The sequence below is a fragment of the Cynocephalus volans genome, chromosome X, assembly GCF_027409185.1.
Source record: "Cynocephalus volans isolate mCynVol1 chromosome X, mCynVol1.pri, whole genome shotgun sequence".
Classification (NCBI taxonomy): domain Eukaryota; kingdom Metazoa; phylum Chordata; class Mammalia; order Dermoptera; family Cynocephalidae; genus Cynocephalus; species Cynocephalus volans.
Window position 1 is genome coordinate 33,300,173 of NC_084478.1, and position 24,555 is coordinate 33,324,727.

The 24,555-nt window shown below is 38.6% G+C and overlaps 1 protein-coding gene across 1 annotated transcript in view; it reads right to left on the reverse strand.

The window, feature by feature from the left end:
- The window catches only part of APOO (apolipoprotein O), a 53,271-nt gene that overhangs the window by 23,928 nt on the left and 4,788 nt on the right, over window positions 1–24,555 (reverse strand). The window contains exons 2-5 of the mRNA XM_063084025.1: window positions 12,272–12,379; window positions 11,019–11,138; window positions 8,425–8,479; window positions 5,305–5,400 (exon numbers count right to left, since the gene is read on the reverse strand). Coding sequence (XP_062940095.1) covers window positions 5,305–5,400; window positions 8,425–8,479; window positions 11,019–11,138; window positions 12,272–12,379 — 379 coding nt within the window. The remainder of the gene's footprint in view (window positions 1–5,304; window positions 5,401–8,424; window positions 8,480–11,018; window positions 11,139–12,271; window positions 12,380–24,555) is intronic.

Here is a 24,555-nt window from a genome sequence, read left to right on the forward strand (position 1 = left end):
AAGCTTTAAACAAACAAATCCCCAAAGATGGACCTGGGGTTACAGAAGAGAATACAAATGTTATCATAAATGTTATTAATAAATTAATGCTTCCTTTCTGATCCTATTGCCTGGATTGAAAGGGCATAATTATCCTAGAAGAGAAATGCCTGGTACACCCCTGGGATCGCCTCGTCCACTTGAAGCTTTAAGTGCCTGGGCAGCTGACACATGTGAAGACCAGGTGAAGAGCAGCAAACCTGTCTCTCCTAGTCTTTTTTCACTCCTCTAGGGAAAGCTGACAAGCGACAGTTCTTGGGCCTCCAGCCCTTGCTGGTTCCTATGATGAGCTGGGGACCCCAAAACCTCACCTGCTTATTGTTACAGCTAAGTAGTTCTGATAAATTAGGACTTCTGCCTTCTCTTTATTGCCTTCTTCCCATCTAAAAAGTTCTAGTAGGTTCTTTTTTTTCTGTCAGTGTAAAAGTATAGAAGATGGATGGACATTCTGTATCTTTCCTCCCAAAGAACTCACTTGCCCTCTTCAGTACACTTCCCTCTGGATTAGGAAGTATAAGTAACACTTTTTAAAAATGTCCATTTTCTTCCAGCCAATAAAAACTATCCTCAGTTTTATCACTGAACCATTCTTCAAGAAATATGGATATAAGTAATGTGCCAGTATCTAAAATACTTTCTCTTGGTCAAAGGAGGTAATCACATATCCCTGCCCCCTCTCCATGCCTACACCTCTCAAGAAGCCAAGTGGTGTGGCTATCAGCATTGCCAGAGGGGAACCACTGGCTGCCCACGCTAGGGAGAGCCACCAGAAGGCAACGACAGTGGCAACAACCACCAGCCACCCCTGAGTGACTTGGCTGGGCTCACTTCGTCTGAATGATCATCACTCCCCTCTCTGGGAGCCTCCTGTCATCACCAGAGTCATGGCCATCCCCATCAACTGAGGCACACTACCTCAGCAGATATGCTCAAGAAACCCTACTGGATGGGACCTTCTGAGCCCATCCTGCTGCTGCCAGAGTAGGGGACCATCTACCTGGAGGTGCCTGCAAAGCACTCTGGCCACACATAAACAAACCTAGCATCCCACTCATCTTGCTTGGTGAGCCCCTCTGACGTGGCTCACTGCAGGCCCTCTACACTCAGCAGCCATGGGAACAGACCTGCTGTTGTGCGCGTGTGTGTGAGTGGGTGTGTGCGCACCTGTGTGAACATTTGTGAAGAAGAACTAAGGTTTCAAATTACTTTAAAACTACCGATCCTTCCAGGAAGAGGAAAGAGATAGGAGCAAACAAACAAAAACAAAGACTAGAACCCACAGCAGTGGGTATCCTCACACTGCTGTTCTGTCCAGGAGAACACGGTCTCCACCAATCCTCCTCAGGGTGGTCACCCTGGTGGATGTGTGGGGGACAAACACTCGACAGTGTAAGAACGTACCCATAGCACAGAGAGCTTTCTTTGGGCCCGAAAGACTCCCCAATGTGCTCCAACCATGGAAAAGGAAAGTACATCTTATTGGATCCCACATTCCCATCCCCCTAACAATAACCAAAATTCCAACACCCTGGCCTTGGGATGTTCATCTATAAGACCGGAATACTTTTCTGAACAGCTTTGCAAGAAAGGAGAGGAAAGAAGTTTGGGAAAAAAACATTAGTGTTCACAAGATGATTACTAAAAATGGACAGGATTTTTTTTTTGTGGCTGGCTGGTACAAGGAAATCTAATTCTTATACATTCTGCACAAGACAGGAGGAGGGCACAGGGACTATGACGTGAGTTCATTCCACAGGTGAACTGGTGCCAGTGTAGTGTTTACCCTCCAGATTCTAAAATAATGGCTGCTATGGTTTTATTGTGTCCCCCAAAGTTTATGTGTTGGACACTTAATCCTCAGTGTAACAGGGTTGGGAGGTGGGGCCTAAGAAGAGGTGATTAGATCATGAGGGCTCTGCCTTCATAAGTGGATCAATGTTGTTATCACAGGAGTGGGTTAGTTATCTTGAGAGTGGGTTTGTTATAAAAGTGAGTTTGGCCCTCTCTTGCTCAGTCTCTCGCACATGCTTCCTTGCCCTTCTTTCTACCTTCTGCCATGGGATGACACAGCACGAAGGCCTTCACCAGATGCCAGCACCATGCTCTTGGACTTCCCAGCCTTCAGAACTGGGAGCCAAATAAACTTCTATTATTTATAAATGACCCAGTCTGCGCTAGTCTGTTATAGCAACAAAAAATGGACTAGAACAACAACCAATGCATGCAGAGGGAAGAATTTTAAAATTGGAGGAACGAGTACCAAACTAGTCTCTATGGTTCTCTTTCATGGGGGTCTGATTACAGGGTTCATAAACTTTCTCTATTAGGAATGTTTGTAATATCTGAATTTTATACCATAAACATTTATTTTACAATCAGTGGACCTTAAAGTAGTTCATAACAAACTAATCTCCTCATAGTGAAATACTTTATCATCCTTTATTTCCTATTCATCTTTTATTTCCTATGTTTTATAATCTAGCAGTGTAGTATAGGAGTATTTTTAAGTTGACATTCATTAGTTTCTAATTTTAAGCATTTTAAAAGTTTTTACATCATCACTGACTGAAGCCATAACACATCAAAAAATTAATAAATTTCTATTAAATTACTGTTCTATTTACTGTGATTAATACCCTGATCTTAATAGTGAAACATATACAGCTTTGTGCTCCACCATTTCCTGCCATGTGAGACCCTGCATTGCTGTGAAGCCACCACCAAAGAAGCCCCTCACCAGGTGTGTGCCCTGGACGCTGGACTTCCCAGCCTCTGAAACTGTAAGCAGTAAATTTCGTTTTCTTTATAAATCACCCAGTTTCAGGTACTTATGTTATAAGCAAAAGAAACAGCCTAATACGGAAAATTGGTACCAGGAAAGGGGGGTGTTGCTTATAACAAATACTTGAAATTGTGAAAGTGGCTTTTTGAACTGGGTGTTAAGGAGAGGCTTGAAGAATTTGAAGGAGCAGGCTAGAAAAAGCCTAACTGCTGGTGGGAGTTTAGAAGACAATAAAACCAAGGAGCATTTGGAACTTCTTAGAGATCAGTCAAATGGTGGTAATCAAAATGCTGATAGAAATATGGACAGTTAAGGCCATTCTGAGAAGATCTCAGATGTAAATGAGAAGAAACTTATTGGAAACTGAGGCAAAGCTCACCCTTACTAGGAACTGGCAAGGAATTTGGCTGCATTCAGTTCACACCCAAAAGTTTTATGGAATGTGGAACTTCAAGGTGCTGACCCAGAGTACTTGGTGGAAGAAATTTCTGAGCAGCAAAACATTCAGGAAGCCACATGGCTACTTGCAACAGCCTAAGCTGAGTTATGGTGGCACAGGCATGATATAAAGCCAGAATTTATAATTAAAAGGAAAGCAGAGCACAAAAATTTGGAAAATGAGATGCCTGTCCATGTGGTAAAAAGCACAGAGCATTTTCAGGAGAACAATTCAATGGTGTATGACTGTTGGCTAAAAAGATTAGTGCAGAAGAAAGGAATTGTCATGAGAAGAGAGAAAAGACACTGAAGGCACTTCAGAGATCTTGGAGGTTGCATCTTCCATTACAGGCCCAGAGGCCTAGGGAGACAGAATAGTCTCAGGGAACAGGCCCGAGGTACTTTTCGGGGGCTCGCTGCCCAGAGCCACCTCGGAATGCTGCTCCCCACACCAGCATCCCAGCTGCTTTGGCTGCTCCAGCTGTAGTAAATTGGCCCCAGGTCTAGCTGGACCCTCAGCTTTGGAAAATACAAGCTAGAAGCCTTGGCAGCATCCATATGATGTTAGGTCTGCAGGCTCGCAGAATGCCAGAGCTGTGGAGGCTTGGGAGCCTCCACCCCAATTTCAAAGGATGTATGGAAAAGCTTGGGGACCCAGGAAGAGATCTGTCACAGGGATGGAGCCACTGCAGACAGCCTTTGCTAGAGCAATGCTGAGCGGAAATGTGGGGTCAGAGTTGCAGCAGAAAAACCCCAACAGCACCATGCCTAGTGGAGCTGTGAGAGCAGGACCACCATGGAGACCCCAGAATCGTCAAGCTACCAGTATGCAATGCCAGCCTGTGAGAGTTGAAGCATGGCCTCAGACCAGGAAAGCCATAGAAGTGGAGCTGCCCAAGGACTTGGGGACCCAACCCCCATACCAGCATGCAGAGGACATCAAAAATGGAGTCAAGGTACATGATTTGCTAGCTTTGAGATTTAATGCCTGCCCTGCTGGGTTTCAGACTTGCTTAGGACCTGTTACCCCTTTCTTTCGGCCTATTTCTCCCTTTTGGAATGGAAATATGTATCCTATGCTTGTCCCACCATTTTACCTTGGTAGTCAATAACTTGTTTTGATTTCACAGATGAGACTTTGAACTTTAAAATTTCTGAGTTGAAACAAGTTAAGACTTTGGGGACAAAATGAGTATATTTGTATGTGAAAAAGACATGAGTTTTGGGGTGCCAGGGGCAGAATGTTGTGGATTGGATGCCCCCCAAACCCATTAAAGCTTGAATTGTGGCCCTCACGTTTTATGTATTAAAAGTTTGGCCCCCACTGTGACTGTTGAGAGCATGGGAAATCCTATTATGGTAATTGAGAGGTGGGCCTTGAAGAAGTGATTAGATTATAGGACCATGCCATAATGAATTGATTAATAATGGTGGTCAGGGGCATGTTTCTGAGGGATTTAGAAGGAAAGCAAGTGAGAGTCTCTCTCTCTGTGCTCTGCCATTTTCTGCCACGTGAGACTCCTGAATAGCTGCAGAGCCACCATCAAAGAAGACCCTCACTAGATGTGTTCTCCAGATTTGGGTTCCCAGCCTCCAAAACTGCAAGCAATAAATTCCATTTTCTTTATTAAAATAAAAATTTTTTTAAATTTAGAGATTAAAAATTTTTTTAAAAATAGTGAAGCATTTACAAATAGTTTATTTCTCAGGTGTGAAAGACTTTGAACAAAAGTTCACTCTTTCTGTACCAAAGAGCAATAGGGATTTGAGCAAGTAAATGTGCCTATAAAGGATAACTAATATCTTTTTTTTTAACCAATTGTATATAATTTCTATATATGCTTAAAATCAAATATACTGGAGTAAACAACCATATCAATTATATATTAAGAAGGTCATATTCAAGAACTAACTCATTATTCCGAAAACTGGTAAATGAAAGAACCAAACATATATCCTATCTCTCCCATATGAACTGACTACTAAAACAAACAAACAAAAAAAACCCCCCAAAACTACTCTAAAAAACACAAAATTGTACTTACCTCTAGCCAAAAGGAGTCCAACAAGGCCAGCGAAACCAATAACACCAAGTCTTGGAAAAAATCCAGGAGGTGCATTTTGGAGATATTCATAGCTGTCTACAACAGAATCAGACCGGGAAACAGTTCCATAAATTGCTCATTAAAAAATAAAACAAAAGTCTTATATATGACTAGTATGTACAGTATCAAATATTTTCAAACCACGTATTCTTTGCTTTCTGCTAATACGCTGCTTTCATAAACATGATTTATATCACATAGCAAGTGTCCAACTTTCAAACACTTGTGGTCTGACAGCCAACTGACAATAAAGTAATGTTAGATTACCTTCACATTCCTGAAGGCAACAGACCTGAATCAGCTATTCACCCAGGGAGAAATACAAATATAGGGATCCCTCACTATCCAAACTCTTGTTATCTAAACACAGAAACAAAAATAGATTTGGATAAATCTATGGCTAGATCTGTCACTATCTGAAGCTTTGCTGCTGGCTCTCTGAAACTCAGGAACCAAATACATTAGAATCAGAAAAATAAGTATCCTTTGCCATTTGAACTCATTATTCGCACTCAAGAACACGATAAATTTGGATAATGAGGGAAACTCGTAGTACAGTTCATTCAGGAAATAGCCACTGTCAACAGTGAAAGAATAAATATAAACAAATACAGTGTGTGAGCCTATTCACCATGCCTGAACATGCCTTATGACTTCATTTGCATGATGCTTCCTCTCTACTGAGCCAATCACACCAAATAAGAGCCAGTTTGAGTCCTACCTCCTTAGAAAAGCCTTTCCTAAGCTCATCATCCCAGACCTCTCTTCCTCCTCTAAAGTCCCATTATATTTAGTCCCTGTACCATCACTTGGTACCTAATCTTATAGCACCTTGTGTTTAATTATCCAGGTGTGTGTGTTTTGTCTCCCCAAGGAGAACGTAAACTCCTTAATGGTGGATTGCTTAGACTTCTATGTTATCTTCCCCCAGTGGTAATAGTGGATGTTCATTCAACAGATATTTATTAAAACACTGCCAGTAACTGATGAATACTGCTGAATTAACAAATGAATTTCAGTCAGGTCATGACTTACAAAGCTCTCATGTCTCTCAACCTCATCTTCAGCACTCCCTCTCTGCTAACGGTTCCTCAAACACCCAATACCGAGTCACACCTCTAAGCCTTTTTTTCCCCCTCTAAGACTTGATCATGCTGTGCCCACTGTGTGGAATGCCACCCACAGTCCCACCCCCATGTTTTTGGTGTGGCTAGCACTGTTCCTTCAAGATTTATCTCAGAAGTCCTTCCCTGACTGCTCCCATTTCCCCAGTCTCTATTAAAGTAGCTTCCTTCCTCTGTACCTTTAATAGTGGTCTATGATTGCCTCTGTATTTGCATTAGTATTGAATAATTTATTATATGCATGTTAGCGGTTGTGACTACTGTCTTAATCAACCTCGATCTTTAATGTCTGGCATGATGATGACTTAACAAATGTATGCTGAACTGAACAAATAAACTGAAATATTCAGTAATTCTCTTCCCTAGGTAGTACTAGACACATGACAGTTTTCCTTTTCCTGGGTTCTTCGGGAAATGTGGTGATCATTTTAAATACTACTATAGGGTTTGTGTTATGTTTGCATTAATTCCCATCTGGCCTTTTACTTATTTTGCCTTTAACCTAGTTTTTACTTTACATCCTCTTGTCTGGGTCATTTGAAGCAATTTTCTACTTCCCCTTATTTTTTGCCTACCAGCAAAAACGAGTAACAAAAAATTGAGTAACAGTGTTACTCAATTGTAGACGTACACACAGAGCAGTTGACAGAAGGACACTCAGATGGCTTTGGTGAGCTGAACTGAAGTGGGTAAATCACAAAGAAATGGGAAAGAAGAAATGTTGTAAGATTGTGCTGAAGTCCAACTTCTAGTAACATGCCTTGGCTGTGACTGCTGGAAATGGATTGATTGCCTTGGCAAACAACACAACTCATAACGGAACTATGCAACAAGTATGAATCCGGAAGAAAAAAAAGACTAATATTGCAAATAATGCCTACTGCTATGAATCAATGGGAAATGATAGGTGAAATGAAGAGACCTTCTCAGTCACACATGTACAGATAAAAGACTACCTCAGGAGCTCTTTAGTTTCCTCAGGTGAAAAATGAAGACAATAAAATACCTGTTAGTGTTGTTACGAGTATTAAATAAATTAATATTTTTAAAGCACTTTATTTTTAAAGCACCTGACATAATAAGCACTAATAAGTATTTATGAAATTAACAAAGTTAAGATGTTACTTATTAACATGCATTAATAATTGAAAGAACCAGTAGGCAACTATTAATATGTCTGTCCTCAAATGAAAAATGTATTTATCTATCTAATAGTTTCAGAGGTATCAGCGTATCAACACACTATGATGACCTCAGCAAAGAAATAAATGTACTCAGTTTTATTTTCTTCCATCATGGAAACAAGCCCTTGTAAAAACAAGATTTTGATTTGCTGAGATGCCCAATAAGGATAATGAAATATGTATGATCAGTGTCTCTATTAATTTACCAGTTTCTAAGATTAGTCAGAACATAGACTATGAACCCAGTTTATGAGTGTATGTGATAAGTGGCCCACATGTGAAAAATAATCAAGGACAATAAAAACCAAATTTAAAAAAATGTAAGAACACTGCTGATTATGCAATAAGACCTTTCCCAGGGACACCAGCTCAGTTCCTTCCTGTCTCTAAATTTCTATAGCATGTATTACCAGCAGTGCAAATGAGCTATTCTGATTCTGAAAATTTACTCATGAATTAGTGTGTTGTAGTACATTATACCTGGAAATAGATTTTTAAAAAAATCCAGTGTATCTGTACTTGCTAGCCCAACAATCCTAATGATCTTGAAGAGTTACCTGACTGGGAACACTAGTCCCCTGAAATCTGATGAAAACAATAGATTCTCCTTCTAGAAAAATCCACATAGCTCTAAAATTGTGCACACAATTTTAAGGAATCCACAGATCTCCTAGAGCCTGTCCACGGAACCCCAGTTAAAGAGTCCAATGTTAATAAAGTAACTGATTATGCCTAATTAAAAATCAACTTACCTAACCCCCATTGAGCGAAACTTTGCATCTTGGGCTTAGTTTTGGAGTACGTTTCCTAAAAAGGTAAAAAGACACTGAATTAATAGGATTTGCTGATTAGAATGTAACAAAATAAATATACTTGTCTTTACTGAATAAATTTATCATGTTATTAACACTTTTTGAACACAGGGATATATTGTCTGTCTGGTGTTTTTGTTTTTTTTCTTTTGTAATTTTCCCTTCACTGCAAACACTTGGCAGAAGGGCTTACTACTGCCACAGGAAACAAAGACTCCAAGTTGAATGGTTTCAACAAACCAGACTTTTCACTCTTCTATTAAAATTGAAGAAAAGAGACTAAAATCCAATCCCTTTCATAATTACAGTGGCAATCCTTCCCATTGTAAGATTAAATCTGTCCTTCATGTTAAGTCTACTTCCTGATTTGCCATTATTTTTGAGCATATATCTGGAAACTGCCCATGACACCTCAATCCTGAAGCAAATGAAGTATAAAGATGCTCTTAGCTACAACAATAAAAAGGTTTTGTACATGAACATCAGACGATCCTAAAGGAAATGAGGGACTAGCTAGAAGGAACTCACCTTCAAGAGGCCAACAGTGAATATGGGAAAAGAGATACATGAGCATTAGAAGGTATCAGAACTAGTTGTCACTTGGAAAAGGACTTGTTTTATGTAATTCAATTCAAGTCAGAACAAGTTATCCTAATTCTCTTAAATGGCCTTAAATAATAAATGATGAATTTGGAGGAGGACATAAATAACTGATTATAACTTCATTAAAATCCATTATTATTTTTTTCTGTCCATTAAAAAAAAAAGAAAGAAAATGTACAGATCAATGTCTAGAGTAACTGTCCACTTCTTTTGCCAATTCAATCTCTTTACTATGAAAAAAATTAAATTTGTTCTTCAAGAAAGGAGCTAGAAATAGCAGGCCTGAAAAAGGAGCCAGGGATTAGAAATATTTCTATTCATGAAGAGTTTGGGCTACCCAGAAAATTGATTTAGTACTGATTGCTATAAATCTGTGAAGTGATTTGCCCTGTGTTGTCCCAGCTTAAAATACTGATATGAATGCGGTATATTCTTCAATCCTTTTTACATGTGGATTATATAGGGAAGTCTAGCCATGGGAATAACCCTACCATTTTAATATTTCAGTAAATGTTTTCCCATAATAAGACAGTGACTAAAAACTACACATGTATGTGACTTCATTTAGTAAAAGTATTTTATACCTAAAAAAAAAAAAAAGACTTTTTGCTACCCAGGAAAATAAAAAAACATTATAATTACAAGAAAGCTTTTTGATGTAGAAGCAGTGCAAATAAACATGTTGATAGCTACTCTATCATCCAGAGAGGTATTTTGCTGCACTGGGTACCATGCGCAGAAGAAAAAGTAAAAAACAGAAAGCAACCTTAGGTTGAAAGGTAAAAAGAAAAAGTACTTTTATTACAAAAAAAAAAAAAAAAAAAAGACTAGAAATAACAGTAGTCAGGCCTACATGATACAAAAATATTTGCACAAATTTGCTAAGCTTATCTTAACTACCAGCAGATGGTTTAAAAATCTTCTAGAACACGAGAGTAAAGTCTAAGCATTTTACAACATGTTATGTATAAAGTCTTTGGGTATTTCATAACTCAATAATATGGTTATGATACTTAAGTATAATGGCCTAATTTATATTGTTGATAGAGCCCATGCTTACTATTTTCTTTCTAAATTGGTGAACAAAAGTTCAGCAGTGGCACAGAGAGTGGAAATTAAAAATTTTAAAACAAGTTCTGGATGAAAACTGAATTTGTAAATTTCAAGCAAAGTATATCCAGACCATTTTGGACATATCTACATATTAGTTTTTACTAATTTGTCCTCACTTTTCAAAAATCAAAATCAAGTATGGCGAAAGTGTATATCAAAGCCTACAAAAGCATTCTGTAGATTGTCAACTTTAGTTTCACATGTTAACAATCACGGACATACTTTCATTCACATAATGACAGATGCCTGATCTAAAACATGAGCAGAGACAGAAGCCAATCTGTATTTGTAGGTCTTTGATCATTGGAGTAAACAGTTCAGTACTCAAATATGTAATTCCACCCTATTTTCGTATCTGCCCTCCAATTACAGCATTCAAAATGCTCTACAAACGTTCCTATTTCAAGTGGTACTGACTTATAGAATCTCTAGGGAGGGAAAAATTTCCTAATCTTGATATAAATGTTTATATTGTATCCTTTTCCTTTCATTAGCGTTCTGGCCTCATATCCTCCCCTGGTGGAAAACAATGTTTTCATAACTGCAACCAACAAGATAGTACCCAGCCCTCAGCTTTCTAGTCAAGGTGCCACACACCACTCAGAGAGGTAATTATCTCTGTAGCTATGGCAAAGCTGTCCCCAGGAAGCTAGTGCATCTCTGCCCCTCCCCCCCATGGCACCGATGAACATTTGTAAGTTGGGCACTCTTAACTTGGGGCCCTTTATCCTGCCTTTTCCAAAAACACGCAGCCAATATAGACTTTTCATTATTGCTTCAACAGAAACGCGTTTACTCCCTTTTCAGAACAGCTGTACCTGACACCAACTTGTATATGGCTTGCAATAATGACGGAGCTCTGAGATGCTTTCTTCAAGTTGGGTCCTTGGCTCCTCCACATATTTAGATTGATCCTTGGGAACTGAGTAGAGTGAAAGCTATACGCATTAGAACAAAACAAAAATAAAAATGTGTATACAGTAATGAGATCATGTAATCAATTATCAAATTTGTAGGCACAGTATTTCTAATAATTCATGAATTACAGTGACTCTAAGGATTACATGCAACCTAAACTTTACTTCTGAGAATCTTTGCGCCTTACTTAATGCCTTAATCAACCAGGACAAGGCCAAGAGGGCAGGGCTGTGTGCTGTCCTAACCCCTCCCACCCACTGACAGCAGACAAAGCAGCTCCCCTTTATCCATTTTATATACTGGTATTTGGTATTGCACCTTAGATTTAGTTTGGAAAAAGGATTCTATTACTCTAAAGGTGGGTGAGGGGGGTTAAAAAAAAAAAGCTTGAGAGTAATTGAAGAGCATGTTGCTTAGTTCAAATGATCAGTCTGGTGCTAATCAAAACAGGAGAACAGATTTGTTCCCCACCCAGAGAAGAAATTTTCCACAACCATTACTGGCTGCCTTCTTCACCCTCAAAAATGCCACTGTCTCAAGGCCTGAGAAGAGAGTAAAGGGCAAAATATAAACTAATTAGCTTTATGTAAGCACTGTTCACGTAACCCTGCCCAGGATTGAAGGCAGATCTTTACATCACTTTATCCAAAGCAACAGAAACTGAATATCTAAAATATTCAGTGGGAAATACAGATAATAAAGAATGTAATCAATGGAAAGAATATTTCTTGTTTTATTTATTTAGTATTTATTAAGTTTCTACTTATGAGCCTCTAATCCAGCCAAGAAGTAGAAACAACCCAGGTCTCTAATTTCTTAGAGACAAAAAAAGTGTAAATACCTTCTTGGCTTGATAAGCAATCCAGAATCAGGCAGACCACTTAGAATAGTGAGTTGTGCTTATAATCCACTGGGACATAGAAGATTCACCACTAAAAAAATCTATAAAATATTCCTTAATTATGCCCTTAGCTAACTACCATTAAAGTTTATCTGTTGAAAATGTCATAATTTAGTAATTTCCCACAAAACAAACTATAAGGAAATATATTTCTTCCTTTTAAATATCTTCCTGATATACAATTTGTAAAAACTCTCCTACAGTAACTAAATCAGATGTTCAAAATATATCACAACACAAATAGCATGTTACCTCATCAACCTTCAGGGAATTTTTGTTAGGTGAATCCTTTTTTGGTGCTGCATAGACTTTGAAGGTGAATAGGCTGAGGCTGGCCGGCCCCAGGGACCTCTGAATTACCTGAAATGCAGAAGCAATCTTAAGCCATTTCTCCATGCTACAAACCGAATGTGTGGAACATGAGCATATTTGTAACTTCGACCATCCCTGCCCTGGAAAGCTTATTGCACTTTATGAGAAATAAATACATTCCAGAAGTTCTGAGGAAGTCAGAACCTAAAAAACACGTTTTCACAGACTTAAAATTTCAGGTTAACTTTATTTCCAAAAGACAATAGTTCCTAAGTTCTTCTACTAAGCCTTTCAAGTAAAAATAAAAAGGAAGAAAGAAGGAGAAGAAAAGTAAGAAAAGAACAGAAAAGAGAAAAGAAAAGAAAGCAAGCTAGCTAGCTTTTTGGAACACATCCAAAACCAACTCATAATCTTTCCCTCAGACCTACCCCTCCTTCTCTACTTTCCCTCTTAGGAATGGTGTCATCACCAAAGCAGACAACCCCATCAGAAACTCCAAGGTCACTTGAAATCTACTCTTAGCCATTTTCAAGAATGCGAAACATTGTTATTAATTGTAGTCACCATGTTGTACAATAGATCTCTTGAACCTATTCATCCTAACTGAAATTTTGTGTCCTCTGACCTACATCTCCCCATCCCCCCATCCCCAGCCCCTGGTAACCACCATTCTATTCTCTGCTTCTATGAGTTCAACTTTTTTAGATTCCACAAAAAATAAGTATGTGAGGTAACACATGTGTTAATTAGCTCAATTCAGCCTTTCCACAATGTGTAATCATGTTATATGCAATAAATACATACTATTTTTATCTGCCAATTAAAAAAAATTAATTAAACTCCAATGTCATTTCCACCACTACCCCCATCCTATTGGTCACTAAGTCCTGCTAATTCTGCCTATTTAATGATCTCAATTCTACTTTTTCCTCTTCATCCCCTCCCATGGTCCCTCATTTCTTTCTTTAGGCCCTCATTTCTTTCCTGGATTGTTTTAGCAGCGTTCTAACAGGTCACCTGGCCTTCTAATGACTCAAAGCACCAAACTGAGAAAGAGTGATCTTTCTAAAGTGCAAACTTTATTCTATTCTTATTTGAGATCTTTTAGTATTTATTGCCTCAGACTTTGATGTGGGCCAAATATGGCCCATTATGATCTGGCCACAACCACTTTCTCTATCCTCATCTCCCTGTCACTTTATCCTCTTCCACAAAATTTGAACTCCCTATGTTTCTCCCAGGCTATTTTCCCAGCTTCACTGGTTTGCACATGCAAATTCCTCTGTCATAAATATCCTATACTTGCTTTCTTTTTCTGTAGAACTGCCTAAGAGCAGAGAAAATTCATGCTTTTATTTTTCATTGTTCATTCATTTACGTCTATTTTTTATTTGTCCATTCATTTACATCTATCAAGTTTTCTCTCCTAGATTGGAATCCCTTCCAAGGATGATGCTGTGTCTTGTTCCATATTCCTATTGGTATGGCTGTGCCTAGCACATAAAAAAAATGCTCAATAACTATTTATTGTCTGCTCCAATGAAACAAAGAAAATGGATGGAAGAGAGGTGAAAAATAAGTGAGTGGTTGATCTTGTTCTAACTACATAGGCATGATTTCGCATCCAGAAATCACATTATTGAGATTTGCAGTGCCTGTAGTGTGAAAGACTAGGCTATAAGACTAGGCTATCCTGTACTAGTCACAAAACATATAACGCCAGATAAAATACAACAAAAATGTCTGTCAAAATGTATGCCTGAAATCACACACGAAAACGAAATTCTCATATTTCAGAAGCAAAAAAAGACCTGAAAGCCATAAAAAAAAAAAAGAGTGGTTATTACTTTAACTGGTTTAAAAATAATTAACACACCCTGAAGTATTAAGTGCTCATCTTTAAAGGTCTTAATTTCAAGGCAATATTGCTACAGATTTCTTTCACTTCCAAGGTAAAGGTTAGACAGCTGCTGCTGACTTTTGTCAATGTGGTTTATGCCCATCACAATTATTAGGCAGGACGAGCATACCCCTGATACTACCTAAAGAGAACAATATCCCTCCTATAAAACTGCTGACCTTAATAGGAGGGGTCTGATTTTTTAAATTCAGTTTAAATTAATAAATCCATAGCTCTTCCCCCACAGCTCCAGGCCAGTCTGAGGCTTGAGTCACCCAAGAGTTGTCTGCAGTTCCCAGGAAGGAGTCCCCTCCCAGAGCCCGAGGAGGGCACATAAGGCTGCTGGTATCTGGAGGCACCAACTCATTGCTCTCTGCCCTCTGGATCTGCCCACGACCAGCCACAACCATACTGCTCAGCTGGAGACTTTCCACTGAGAAGAGCCTGCCCCACCCCGGACTTTGTCTCTGTACCACCCTCCCCCTCCACCCCACCCCACCCCCACTCCCCACCATCCAACGCCCTAACCTCTAAGCGGCTTGGTTTCAGAGTGGCCCTTCATTCTAAATTCCTGCTTTTAACCCTTAATCCTATCTACTTTTCACACATTTCATTTTTCATTTCATGACCTTCTATCCTTTTATTCCTATTTCCTCTTGTATGTTCCTAATGACTATTATCACTCATTTTCATCTCTGATTTTAAATCTCAACTCGTTTACTTTTTTAATTTAATATTTTATTGGATTCTTACTTATTAATTTCTACTTTATTTTTCCTTTTCATCTTACTCGTTTTTCTAGGTTTTTTTTTTTTTTTTTTTGTCCTTTTTTGTGACCGCTTTTTTTTTTTTTTTTGTCCTTTTTTGTGACCGCGCTCAGCCAGTGAGCGCACCGGCCATCCCTATATAGGATCCGAACCCACGGCGGGAGCACTGCTGCACTCCCAGCGCTGCACTCTCCCGAGTGAGCTACGGGGTCGGCCCTCTAGTTTTAATATTATTCTAAGCCTGTTCCCTTTATTGTCTAAGTTGTTTTCTTCTTCCTCTATTAGTGTTCCTCCCCAATCCCACCCTGACTCCCATTCCACAGCAAGAACGGTGGCCACAAGTGTGGTAGCACTGAAGAAAGCCGGCTCCTGTAGCGGCCTTCCAGCAGGCTCTCAACAGACAAACAAACAAAACAAACTTCACTCCAGAACACTTGGGAGACCCACAGACAATTCTCTCTCTGCAGAGAGCACATGATTTACTTCAGCATTTCGCAGTCTTGCCATTATTGACATTTGGGCTGAACCATTCTTTGTTGTGGGGGCTGTCCTGTGTACTGTAGGATGCATAGCAGCATCCCTGGCCTCTACTGGTGCCAGTAGCACCCCCTCCCAGGCACGACAATCAAAAATGTCTCCAGACACGGCCAAATGTCTCGTGGGGAGCAACCCCCCCAAATTCAGAATCACTGATTTACTTGAATAAATATTATTTTCTGACATGTCTCAACATTCAGACTTTAAGAAAATCTGTATGTTTTAAAACCCACAGCCTCAAATCTATATTTAGTGACTGAAACCAGAATAGTTGCTGCCTGGGGGTGAAGTGGAGGGTGGGGGAATGGTGATGGACTTACTAATCTACATACTAATTGAGGCATGGGTTACATAAAGTATACACATTTGTCAAAACTCAAGTCATACATCTAAGACTGTACAACTTAAAATTTGTGCATTTCACTGTATTAAATTGTATTTTTTTAAAAAAATCCATGGCCTCCAGTACGCCTAATCCATGCCAAGCTCATGGTAAAATATAGGTGGGAACTTTAGGCCATGGGTCACTACTAGGAAGGAGCCAGCCATCCATCTGACTGTGGTAAGGAACTGAGTGGTATTGACCTGTGGGATGGAAGCCCACAGGAGAAGCCTCGGTAAAAGGTCCACGGGCAGACAAGGCTGACGCTGATGTACTCAACATCTTGGGTGGTTCACCTTCCTTTTGGGCATCAAAGGGGTCTCCTCTTGGTGCAAGACTACGCCACCCTGCCTCAGTACATTCACCGCTTTCCCTTATAACAGTAAAGAGGAAGCCAGCCAAACCAGATGTTGTCACCAATGTGGGTCCTGGACGCTGTTAGCCTGCCAGATGGCTATCATAATTTGTTAGTGATCATATTTAGTATTCAGGACAACGCATTCAATAGCAGAATTTAAGAAGGGAAAGTCTGTTACAGTGGGCAGAGATCACCCCAGGAAATTGTGAGGGCACAAAGAGGAGGTGAAGAAGAACCTTCTTCACTCTTTTGTCTCCCCAAGGAAGAACAACACTGATCTGGAGGCCTGGCACCTTGAAGAATGACTTAACCAACTTTCAGGGTCTGGGTCATAATCACAAAAAGCTCTGGCTTTATCAACTTTTCTCCCATTAGCACTCCTGCTGGGTTGAACACAAAGGTGTTCTCTCTCCATGAGGGGTCCTGACCCATTATGGTACAACCACACTGAATATACCTCCTGAGAAGTGAGATCTCACCTGGACCTTTTCTGATGGGGGCTGGAACCTCCAGACTATGTGTACCCATGGCCTGAGCACTCTTCTGTTCCAAGTGACAGTCCTTGAGAATCCTTGTTTGCAAGGCTCACTCCCTGCCCAGGGCACATGACTTGACTCAGAAAGTGGGTACGTACACACTTTCCAAGAACTCATTAGATTACTTTGGATTAGATAAGTATGGCTTCCAAGATCAAAGTCAAGTTTGCTCTGTTAAGAACTGCATCTTTAATGAGTTCTAAGCTACAGACTAGACCCAAAGACTCTGTTTCTTTAGGTTCAGCCCCTCTGGAATGTACCCTTCAGTTATTAGATGCCTCTCCTGGAATTCACCTAGTTGGGGGTCTCAAAGTAAGGACCCAAATATGTTGGCTTGTCTGAGGTTTTGAATATACCTGTGAAACCCATAGTCATAGGGAAAACTAAAATGTGGCTCAGACAAAGGTGAGTTTGTGATCCTCAGCTTTGCAAACCTCAAGGTGGTTGGTGACGTGGTGCGGCAAGGGGTTCAGAGAAGCCGAAGAAGGGCAGGGCCAAGTCGAGAAAACCATTCTTGTAGGAGACAAGCTGTCGGTGCCCTTGTACTACCTTGTACAGCTCCAGACACACAAGGCCAACCACAGCTGCTGTGGTCATGGCAATGGCTGGGATGATCTTCCCTGCTTGCTGCTGTGTCAGTCTGCAGGGGGAATGTCATAGTTTTCTGCCTGGAGGGTGGATGCAGCCATGATGAAATCCATATGGTCATCATCCTTTTCAAAGTCAATGGGGTACATCTTGAGTCCAGGGAGCTTGTCTGGGCTGGGCACTGTGGCCTTGAGCTACTCTAGGTGGCTGTCATCAACAGAGGCATTGGTACTCTGCAGCTCCTGGTCAGAAACATGGATCTTGATGCCAGACTTGGGAGGGCAATTGCATTTAAATGAGTCTTTAACTCCCACACATGTGCTAATAATGCCCAAATCAGTATCCTCAGTCCTGGCCTCTCTCTAAGCCTCAGGCTTGTATGTCTAACTCCCTGGTGGACATCTTCACTAGGCTTTCAATTGCAACTTCAAACAGGACATACCCAAAAGTGAACTGCTTTTTTCTTTGAGGTGATGGAATGTATTATTTCTTTTATATATATATATATATATATAATTGTATATATTTAAGGTGTACAACATGATGTTTTTAACTTATTTTTCTCCCAAAACCTGTTTTTCTCTGAGATTCTCTATCTCATTTAATGGTCCTACAAGCCACACAGTCAAAGGATAACAATAAAATAACTCTTTAATAAAACAATGAAAACCAAAGACAATAAGATTTGGTCCCTGCCTCCACTGTCCAATAAGGTGGATAAACAAATCATGATCCCCACATACTGGCCACCAAAAAACCCCAAAAAACAAATAATGATACCATCTGTGATAAGTGCACTAACAAACAAGTGACAGGATTAACAGAAAAAGGAATACCACAAGTACCACCAGTGGGAAATTCTGGGAAACTGCAGAGAGGAAGCAGAATCAACAATCAGAATGTTTCTGTATTTCTTTTTTTTTAGCAAAGTCACCCAAAACATCGATGTTAAGAATCATACCACCAGCCGCCAAAACAAACAAGCAAGCAAAAAAAAAGCAGTGTCACTAGGAACAGCCTCTGTAAAGAGTAGTAACAAAAGAAACCAAAGGTTTGGAACATGAGGATGATTTTCAACACACGACAATCTTTTCAGCTAGACCCATAAGTAGATATGATCTCTATATGGAGCAAATACAGGTGACCATTCATTACTTTAGTAATATCAAAAACATTCTCAATCAAGAAGTTCTTTTTTAATATCATGGTCAGATGGGGTTTTAATGATAATCAATTCAAGATAATTTGGTATCAAAAATTGCAACAAATCTAATGCTTTAATTATTATACTTTAGCTATTATATAACATAGCTGACTGTCACATAACCTGTACATTAAAATGTGCAGCTATTTCCAAAGTTGTTGCATAAGATCATTTTAAAATCTGTAATTGTGGTGGGAACATTTTTAAAGTAAATGCCATTTAAAAAATTAGATATTCCTCTATTTACAGGAAGAGGCATAATCGTGTATTTTTTTCTTCAAAATGTTAAGCTGGTTCTTTGATCTTCGATCAACCTTTTCTGCAATAATTCCCATTCTGAAAACATTTTTCATTTGAAACAAAATGCTTTTTAATCTGATTCTTTTCTGTCGCTTAAAATGTAAAAATCTGGCCATCACATCTTAGGCACGAGTGGTGACAATTTGCTTTGTACCCCATGAACATTCATAACCAATAAGAAAAAAAAAGGTAAAAATCTGAAATGGATTTTTTTTAGAAAAGGTCTACAAAAACTGACAATACTTTTGAGGTTATTCTTGTTCTAAGAAACTGACATAAAACAAAAAAATAAAATATGTGAAAGAATTTAGGGTAAAAGAAATGACAAAAACAATTTTGTTTAAATCAGGCTATACTGGTATCCCTAGTAATGTGTTGTAAGTTGAATTAAAAATAAACTAAATGAGTCCATAATTCTTGAAACATCAAAAGAATAAAGAATACCTTCCCCCATAATGAGCATCCAATACAGTACCTACATTTCATATAGCAATTCTTTCTAATCTGGAGGGCCACACACCAAACAGAATAGAAGCTATTTCTAGGAAGGGGGTCAGCGGGAGGCAGACAATGGGAACCTGATCATTAACTGTACTATCTTGACTTTTTACAAGGAAAAGGTATTACTTACAAAAATTTTAAAAATAGGTATTTTCTCCTCAAACTAGTAACCTTTATAAGTCATATACGAAGTAAGAATTTACTGCACCCATTTATGTAACAAATTAATAAATGAAACTTACTTTTAATATATAATCATATGGCTTCCATTTCTAAATGCCTTCATATCAAATTTTAAGCCTAAGAAAATCAGTCTCAATATATTTGAAATAAGAGTGGGAAGGCAGATTAGAAAATGGCATTTGTTTTTTAAATGGGGAGGGGAAATTCATGGTATGATTACATTGAATTTTTGAAAATGTCATACCAAGAGTATATATATGTCCAGAAACGAGTCTGAAAAGATGTTAACAGTGGTTGTCTATAGGTGGTGGTATTAAGGGTGATTCTTTACTATTATCTGTATTTCCTGAAGTTTTTACAACGAATATTGATTTGTTTATAACATGCAAATAAAGATGGTTGACTCCTGAGGATATATGAAAGAATTTGTCACAAAGTATGAAGATAATTCCAATGAAGAGAGGTAAAAATGTTTTGATCAGTGATAATATTTTAAAAATAAATATACTGATCAGTGATAGAGTTTTTAGAATAAATATATTGACAGGATAATTAAATCTATCCTCTCAAAACGACTGTTTTGACAGGCACTCATTTGGATGTATAAATTTGGGAGCACTCATACTATAACAATAGAAACCACAATCATTTCAATCTGTTTTACTGTAAAGAGGATTATAAAGCCAATATTTTAAGAGTTCAGACTTTAAACAACAAGAAGAAAAACTACCTTCCCACTATGACAAACACAGAACTATTCTATAATAAACTTTCAGTTCTATAGTTCTATACTAATCAGTATTTCCTAGTTCTTCCTCATCCACTATAAACAGACTATAATCTAAAGAGATAAGCAAAGAAAAAAATGAGGCTGTTTTCAAGGTCAACATTATCTTTTTTCTTACAGAAAAACAAGTCTTAATTTACCTCTGGAGGGCAGAATTCACCAAAAATTAGGTCAGCAAAGCAAAGAAAATATGTTTCATCTGTAATTATTTCATTTTCTACTCTTTAAAAATAGCTATTAGATTTTGAAAAATCCCTGTAGAAAAAGAATAAATTTGTGTAATAAACAGGAAGGAAACCTCAGGACCAAAGAGTAAGATAATTAAGATAATTGTTCATTTAGGCAGGTTTTGAGTCATTCAGTTGGGCTATACCGGTTCCGCAGACATGGAACACAAATGATATGCAATTTACCAGGTTCCAAATTTATTTTGAACTTCGAACTTCCTCATCTAGATAGAAATTTACTGCTGCTTGCCTGAAATTCCAAAATATATCTTTTTTTTTTTTTTCTCTTGGAATGGCATCCTGAAATCCACCCAAACTTTTATGAGTTAAGGGAATATAGGTAGGAAAAAATCATAGGGGAATATTTACTTCAAGTCTTGCTTTTCTAATTTGTCTATGTTTTCAAGCAACTAAAATGTACATCATTTAATAAGAAGAGCTATTTTGTCAAAGTGGAATCTATCTAGACCCAGGTTTCACTTCCTAACAGACCACCATGTGCACAGAGAACTCTGAACTCACTGATGACAACTGCCTTCAAACTCATCTCAGTTATTATTCATTTGCTTCTTGTTCTTTAAGGAAAAGAAAACTAAAACTTTCTTGCAAAATAATCATGCAGAAGACTCAATTCAGCTGATGATAATCTGGATTCATAATGAAAATTTCTGTAAAAATAAGAAATTAAAAAAAAAAAAAGGAAATATTTAGACCATACACAGCAACTTTACCAGAGCTCCCAAACTGTGTGACTCCATAAACAGGCTCAAAGTCAGTATTTGCCAAATGAGTTAAGCCATCAACAGAAAATTTAGGAAACTTGTTGGAGTTCTTGTATCACTTCTTGCTTACTTACTCACCAGTCTCACCCATGTAATAATACAACACATGAATCAGCACCTCTCATAGGAGAGGAAATTCACTACAGCAAGCACAAAGAAAAACAGGCTGCTGTTTCACAAGGACTGAAGTTTGCAGAATGGGGGAAAAGAGAAAAAAGAACCTTTATTATTTTCATATATCCTATCTTAAAAGACTGTTCAAAGATATGAATATATATATATATATATATCTGAAAAAATAAACTACTGGGTATCCCTCCCAACTAAGGCAAGGAACATGCACTTGTGAATCTATCTCAACTCCTACAGAGGGACTCCTCATCCTCACAGAACCAAACAAAGAAGCCCTTAAGTGGGAGCCAGTGTTGGCTTTGAATAAAAGATACTGCATTGCTTCAAAGAGTCAGAAATAGAAAGACAAAGGATGACTGTACTTAAAGTTCCTTTAAAAAAAATTCACTCAAAATACAACTATACTACCCATAATACATAAAGTTATACCATGAAAATACAGCTAATATTCAAAGTTAGAGGCTTTCAGCATATTGAAAACTCTACGACCTTTGCTCTAAATTCTTGCTTCTCCGAGTTTCAATGCACAATGAACACAAGTTTAAAATCCCACCACAACAAGACACTGGCACTGCTTAAGTTTTCTAATAAAACTGGCATGAGGTCATGCAAAAATGTGGGAAAAATCAGAAGTAAAAAATAAATAACTTCCAAATTCTAAAATATATACTTAAGACAGAGATTTTTCCCCCCCTGAAGATACCTACATAAAGTTTCATGCTGTATGAACTGTAAAATTCCACTTAAGCATTGTTGAAGAAAATCACTGATATAAGCTCAATTATTTTATTTTAAAAATCTATTTGCACTTTCCTGTCACATTATAAGTAAGTTAACTTTAAATTTTTGAAACAGATAGGTATCTTTGCTATAGAGATTTCTTACACATCTAATTACTTGCAGTAAGTTTAAATGGACCATACAAACAAATATCAAAGTTCATTTCCTAGCCTCTAAGAAGTTCTAGTCTAGCCTAGAAAGGACATGGGTGTGAAACACATACGTATATAGATTAAAAATTAAACCTTTATGTCATAAAAGTGTACAAACATGAACAGGCCTCAGGGGGTAATAAATTCATTTATCATGAATGTCTAGTACATTATCTTTTCTCCTCCGTTTTGTCTCTGACCTCCCCTCTCTTTTAAGGTATCATTCATCTACTTCTTCCTTCTCCTCTTCCAGTGTTAGTTGGAACTAGGAGGCTATTTGCATTTCAGAAGTAGATGGAAGAGTGCTTCAGTATCCAGAGCAGCATTCACTTCCCAATGAGAAGTGAATTTATCCAAGTTTGATTCACTTTTTACAGTCCTAAGTCCACAGTGCTAACCTGCAACCATAGATGACTTCAGTGGATAGATATGCTGCAGCAGGAATATAAAACATCTTACATTCATATAGTGCTTTGTAGTTCACCATTCTTTTCACATAAGTTATTTTCGAATCTCTCAACCCCATGAGATACAGAGGGGCATATTACTATCCCCACAGTACCATGATCAGGGGACTTGGAGAGATTAAGAAACCTCATCAAGGTCGCTCAGCTAGAAACCAGAAACACAACTAGAACCTGAGTCTGTGCTTTCAGACCATGTCCAGAGCTGCAGGGCAGTTTTTTCTTCTTCTTTGTTATCTACCAACTAACTTCTTTAAAGAGTAAGAAAGGAAGAAAAAAAATCCCATTAGTTCTGCACATAAAAAATGTATTTATGCAAGTAAAACTGTATTCACTATAATTCCTCAAGAATTCCCTCAGAGATGCTTAAATTGTACAGGAAAAAAAATCTATCTTTCAAAATATGTGGCATTTAAAATAATATTCAAGTATAAACCTTAGAGTACTTTTCCAATTTACAGATGATTTTCCTTTTCCATTTAGCATTGTTAATTCTCCCCTCAGTATGCACTAATAACATACTAGTAACATGGTAAGAAAATTAATTTCAGGAAGTAAGACAGGCAATACAGGCATTACACCAAGCCACAAACAATGCGTGTCGTAATAATGCCTTATAGTTAAGGACACGTTCACTCGGGCTCCTCTGTATGGTTAGCTCTGAGTACAGGTCACATCTTTGCCCTTCAGGAAGAAAACTGACTCAGGCCACTTTTCAGTAGGCGGCCTTCTTGCCCTTGGGGCCTCAGTTAGCAGGAAACCAGATGACCATTCCCCCATCTCCAGCCCACATCTCTTTCAGGAAAACTCCACACCCTTGGGTTCCACATCTTATTATCACCTCTCAATGCCCACAGATACTTCAACAAGCCCAACCTGTTCAAAACTAGATTGTCATCTCCCCCCAAACCAACCCTGGCCTTCTTCTACTTTTACATCTCAATAAATAGTTCTACAGCCACTCAATTTTTCAAGCCAAAAGCCTGGGCAGCATCCTTGAATTCTCCTTCTTCCTCCTCTGCCACATCTGATCAACTACCAAGTTTTGAAATAAAAAGTACTTTTGGAGTGCCCCAAGACTGTGCACTACCATAACACTACCTTAGCAGCCTCCTACAAGATGCCAACTGAAAGTTTAGAGCAGTTCACATTTCTTGAGCACTTACTTTGTGCTAGCACTGTTCTGAGCTTTGGGCATGAGTGAATTAAATCCACACGACCATTTGAGGTTGGTGTGTCTTATCTGTGTTTTACAGATAAGGAAGCAGCTACAGAGAGCTTTAGTATGTCTCTCAAGGTAACACAGTGAAGCCCAATGTCTTCACAGTGTTCTGAGCTCTCACTTCTGTGTCCTTGCATGTACTTTTCTTCTCTGCTTGGAAAGCCCTTTCAACCTTGTCTGCTTAGCTCCATAGGTCAGCGCACGCATGTTCTTCTCTATAAAGTTGTCTGATGCCCCCTGCTGGTCCTCTTCCCTCTAAGTCAGTTGTTTTCATGGTTGGCAAAAAACTAGATGCCTAGATCCCACCCCTAGAGATTCTGATGTTGTTGGTCTGGAGTCCAGACCAGGCATGGGGACTTTTAAAAGCCCCCCAGGTGATTTGAACATGCAGTCAAGGTTGAGAACCACTGCATCCTAATGGA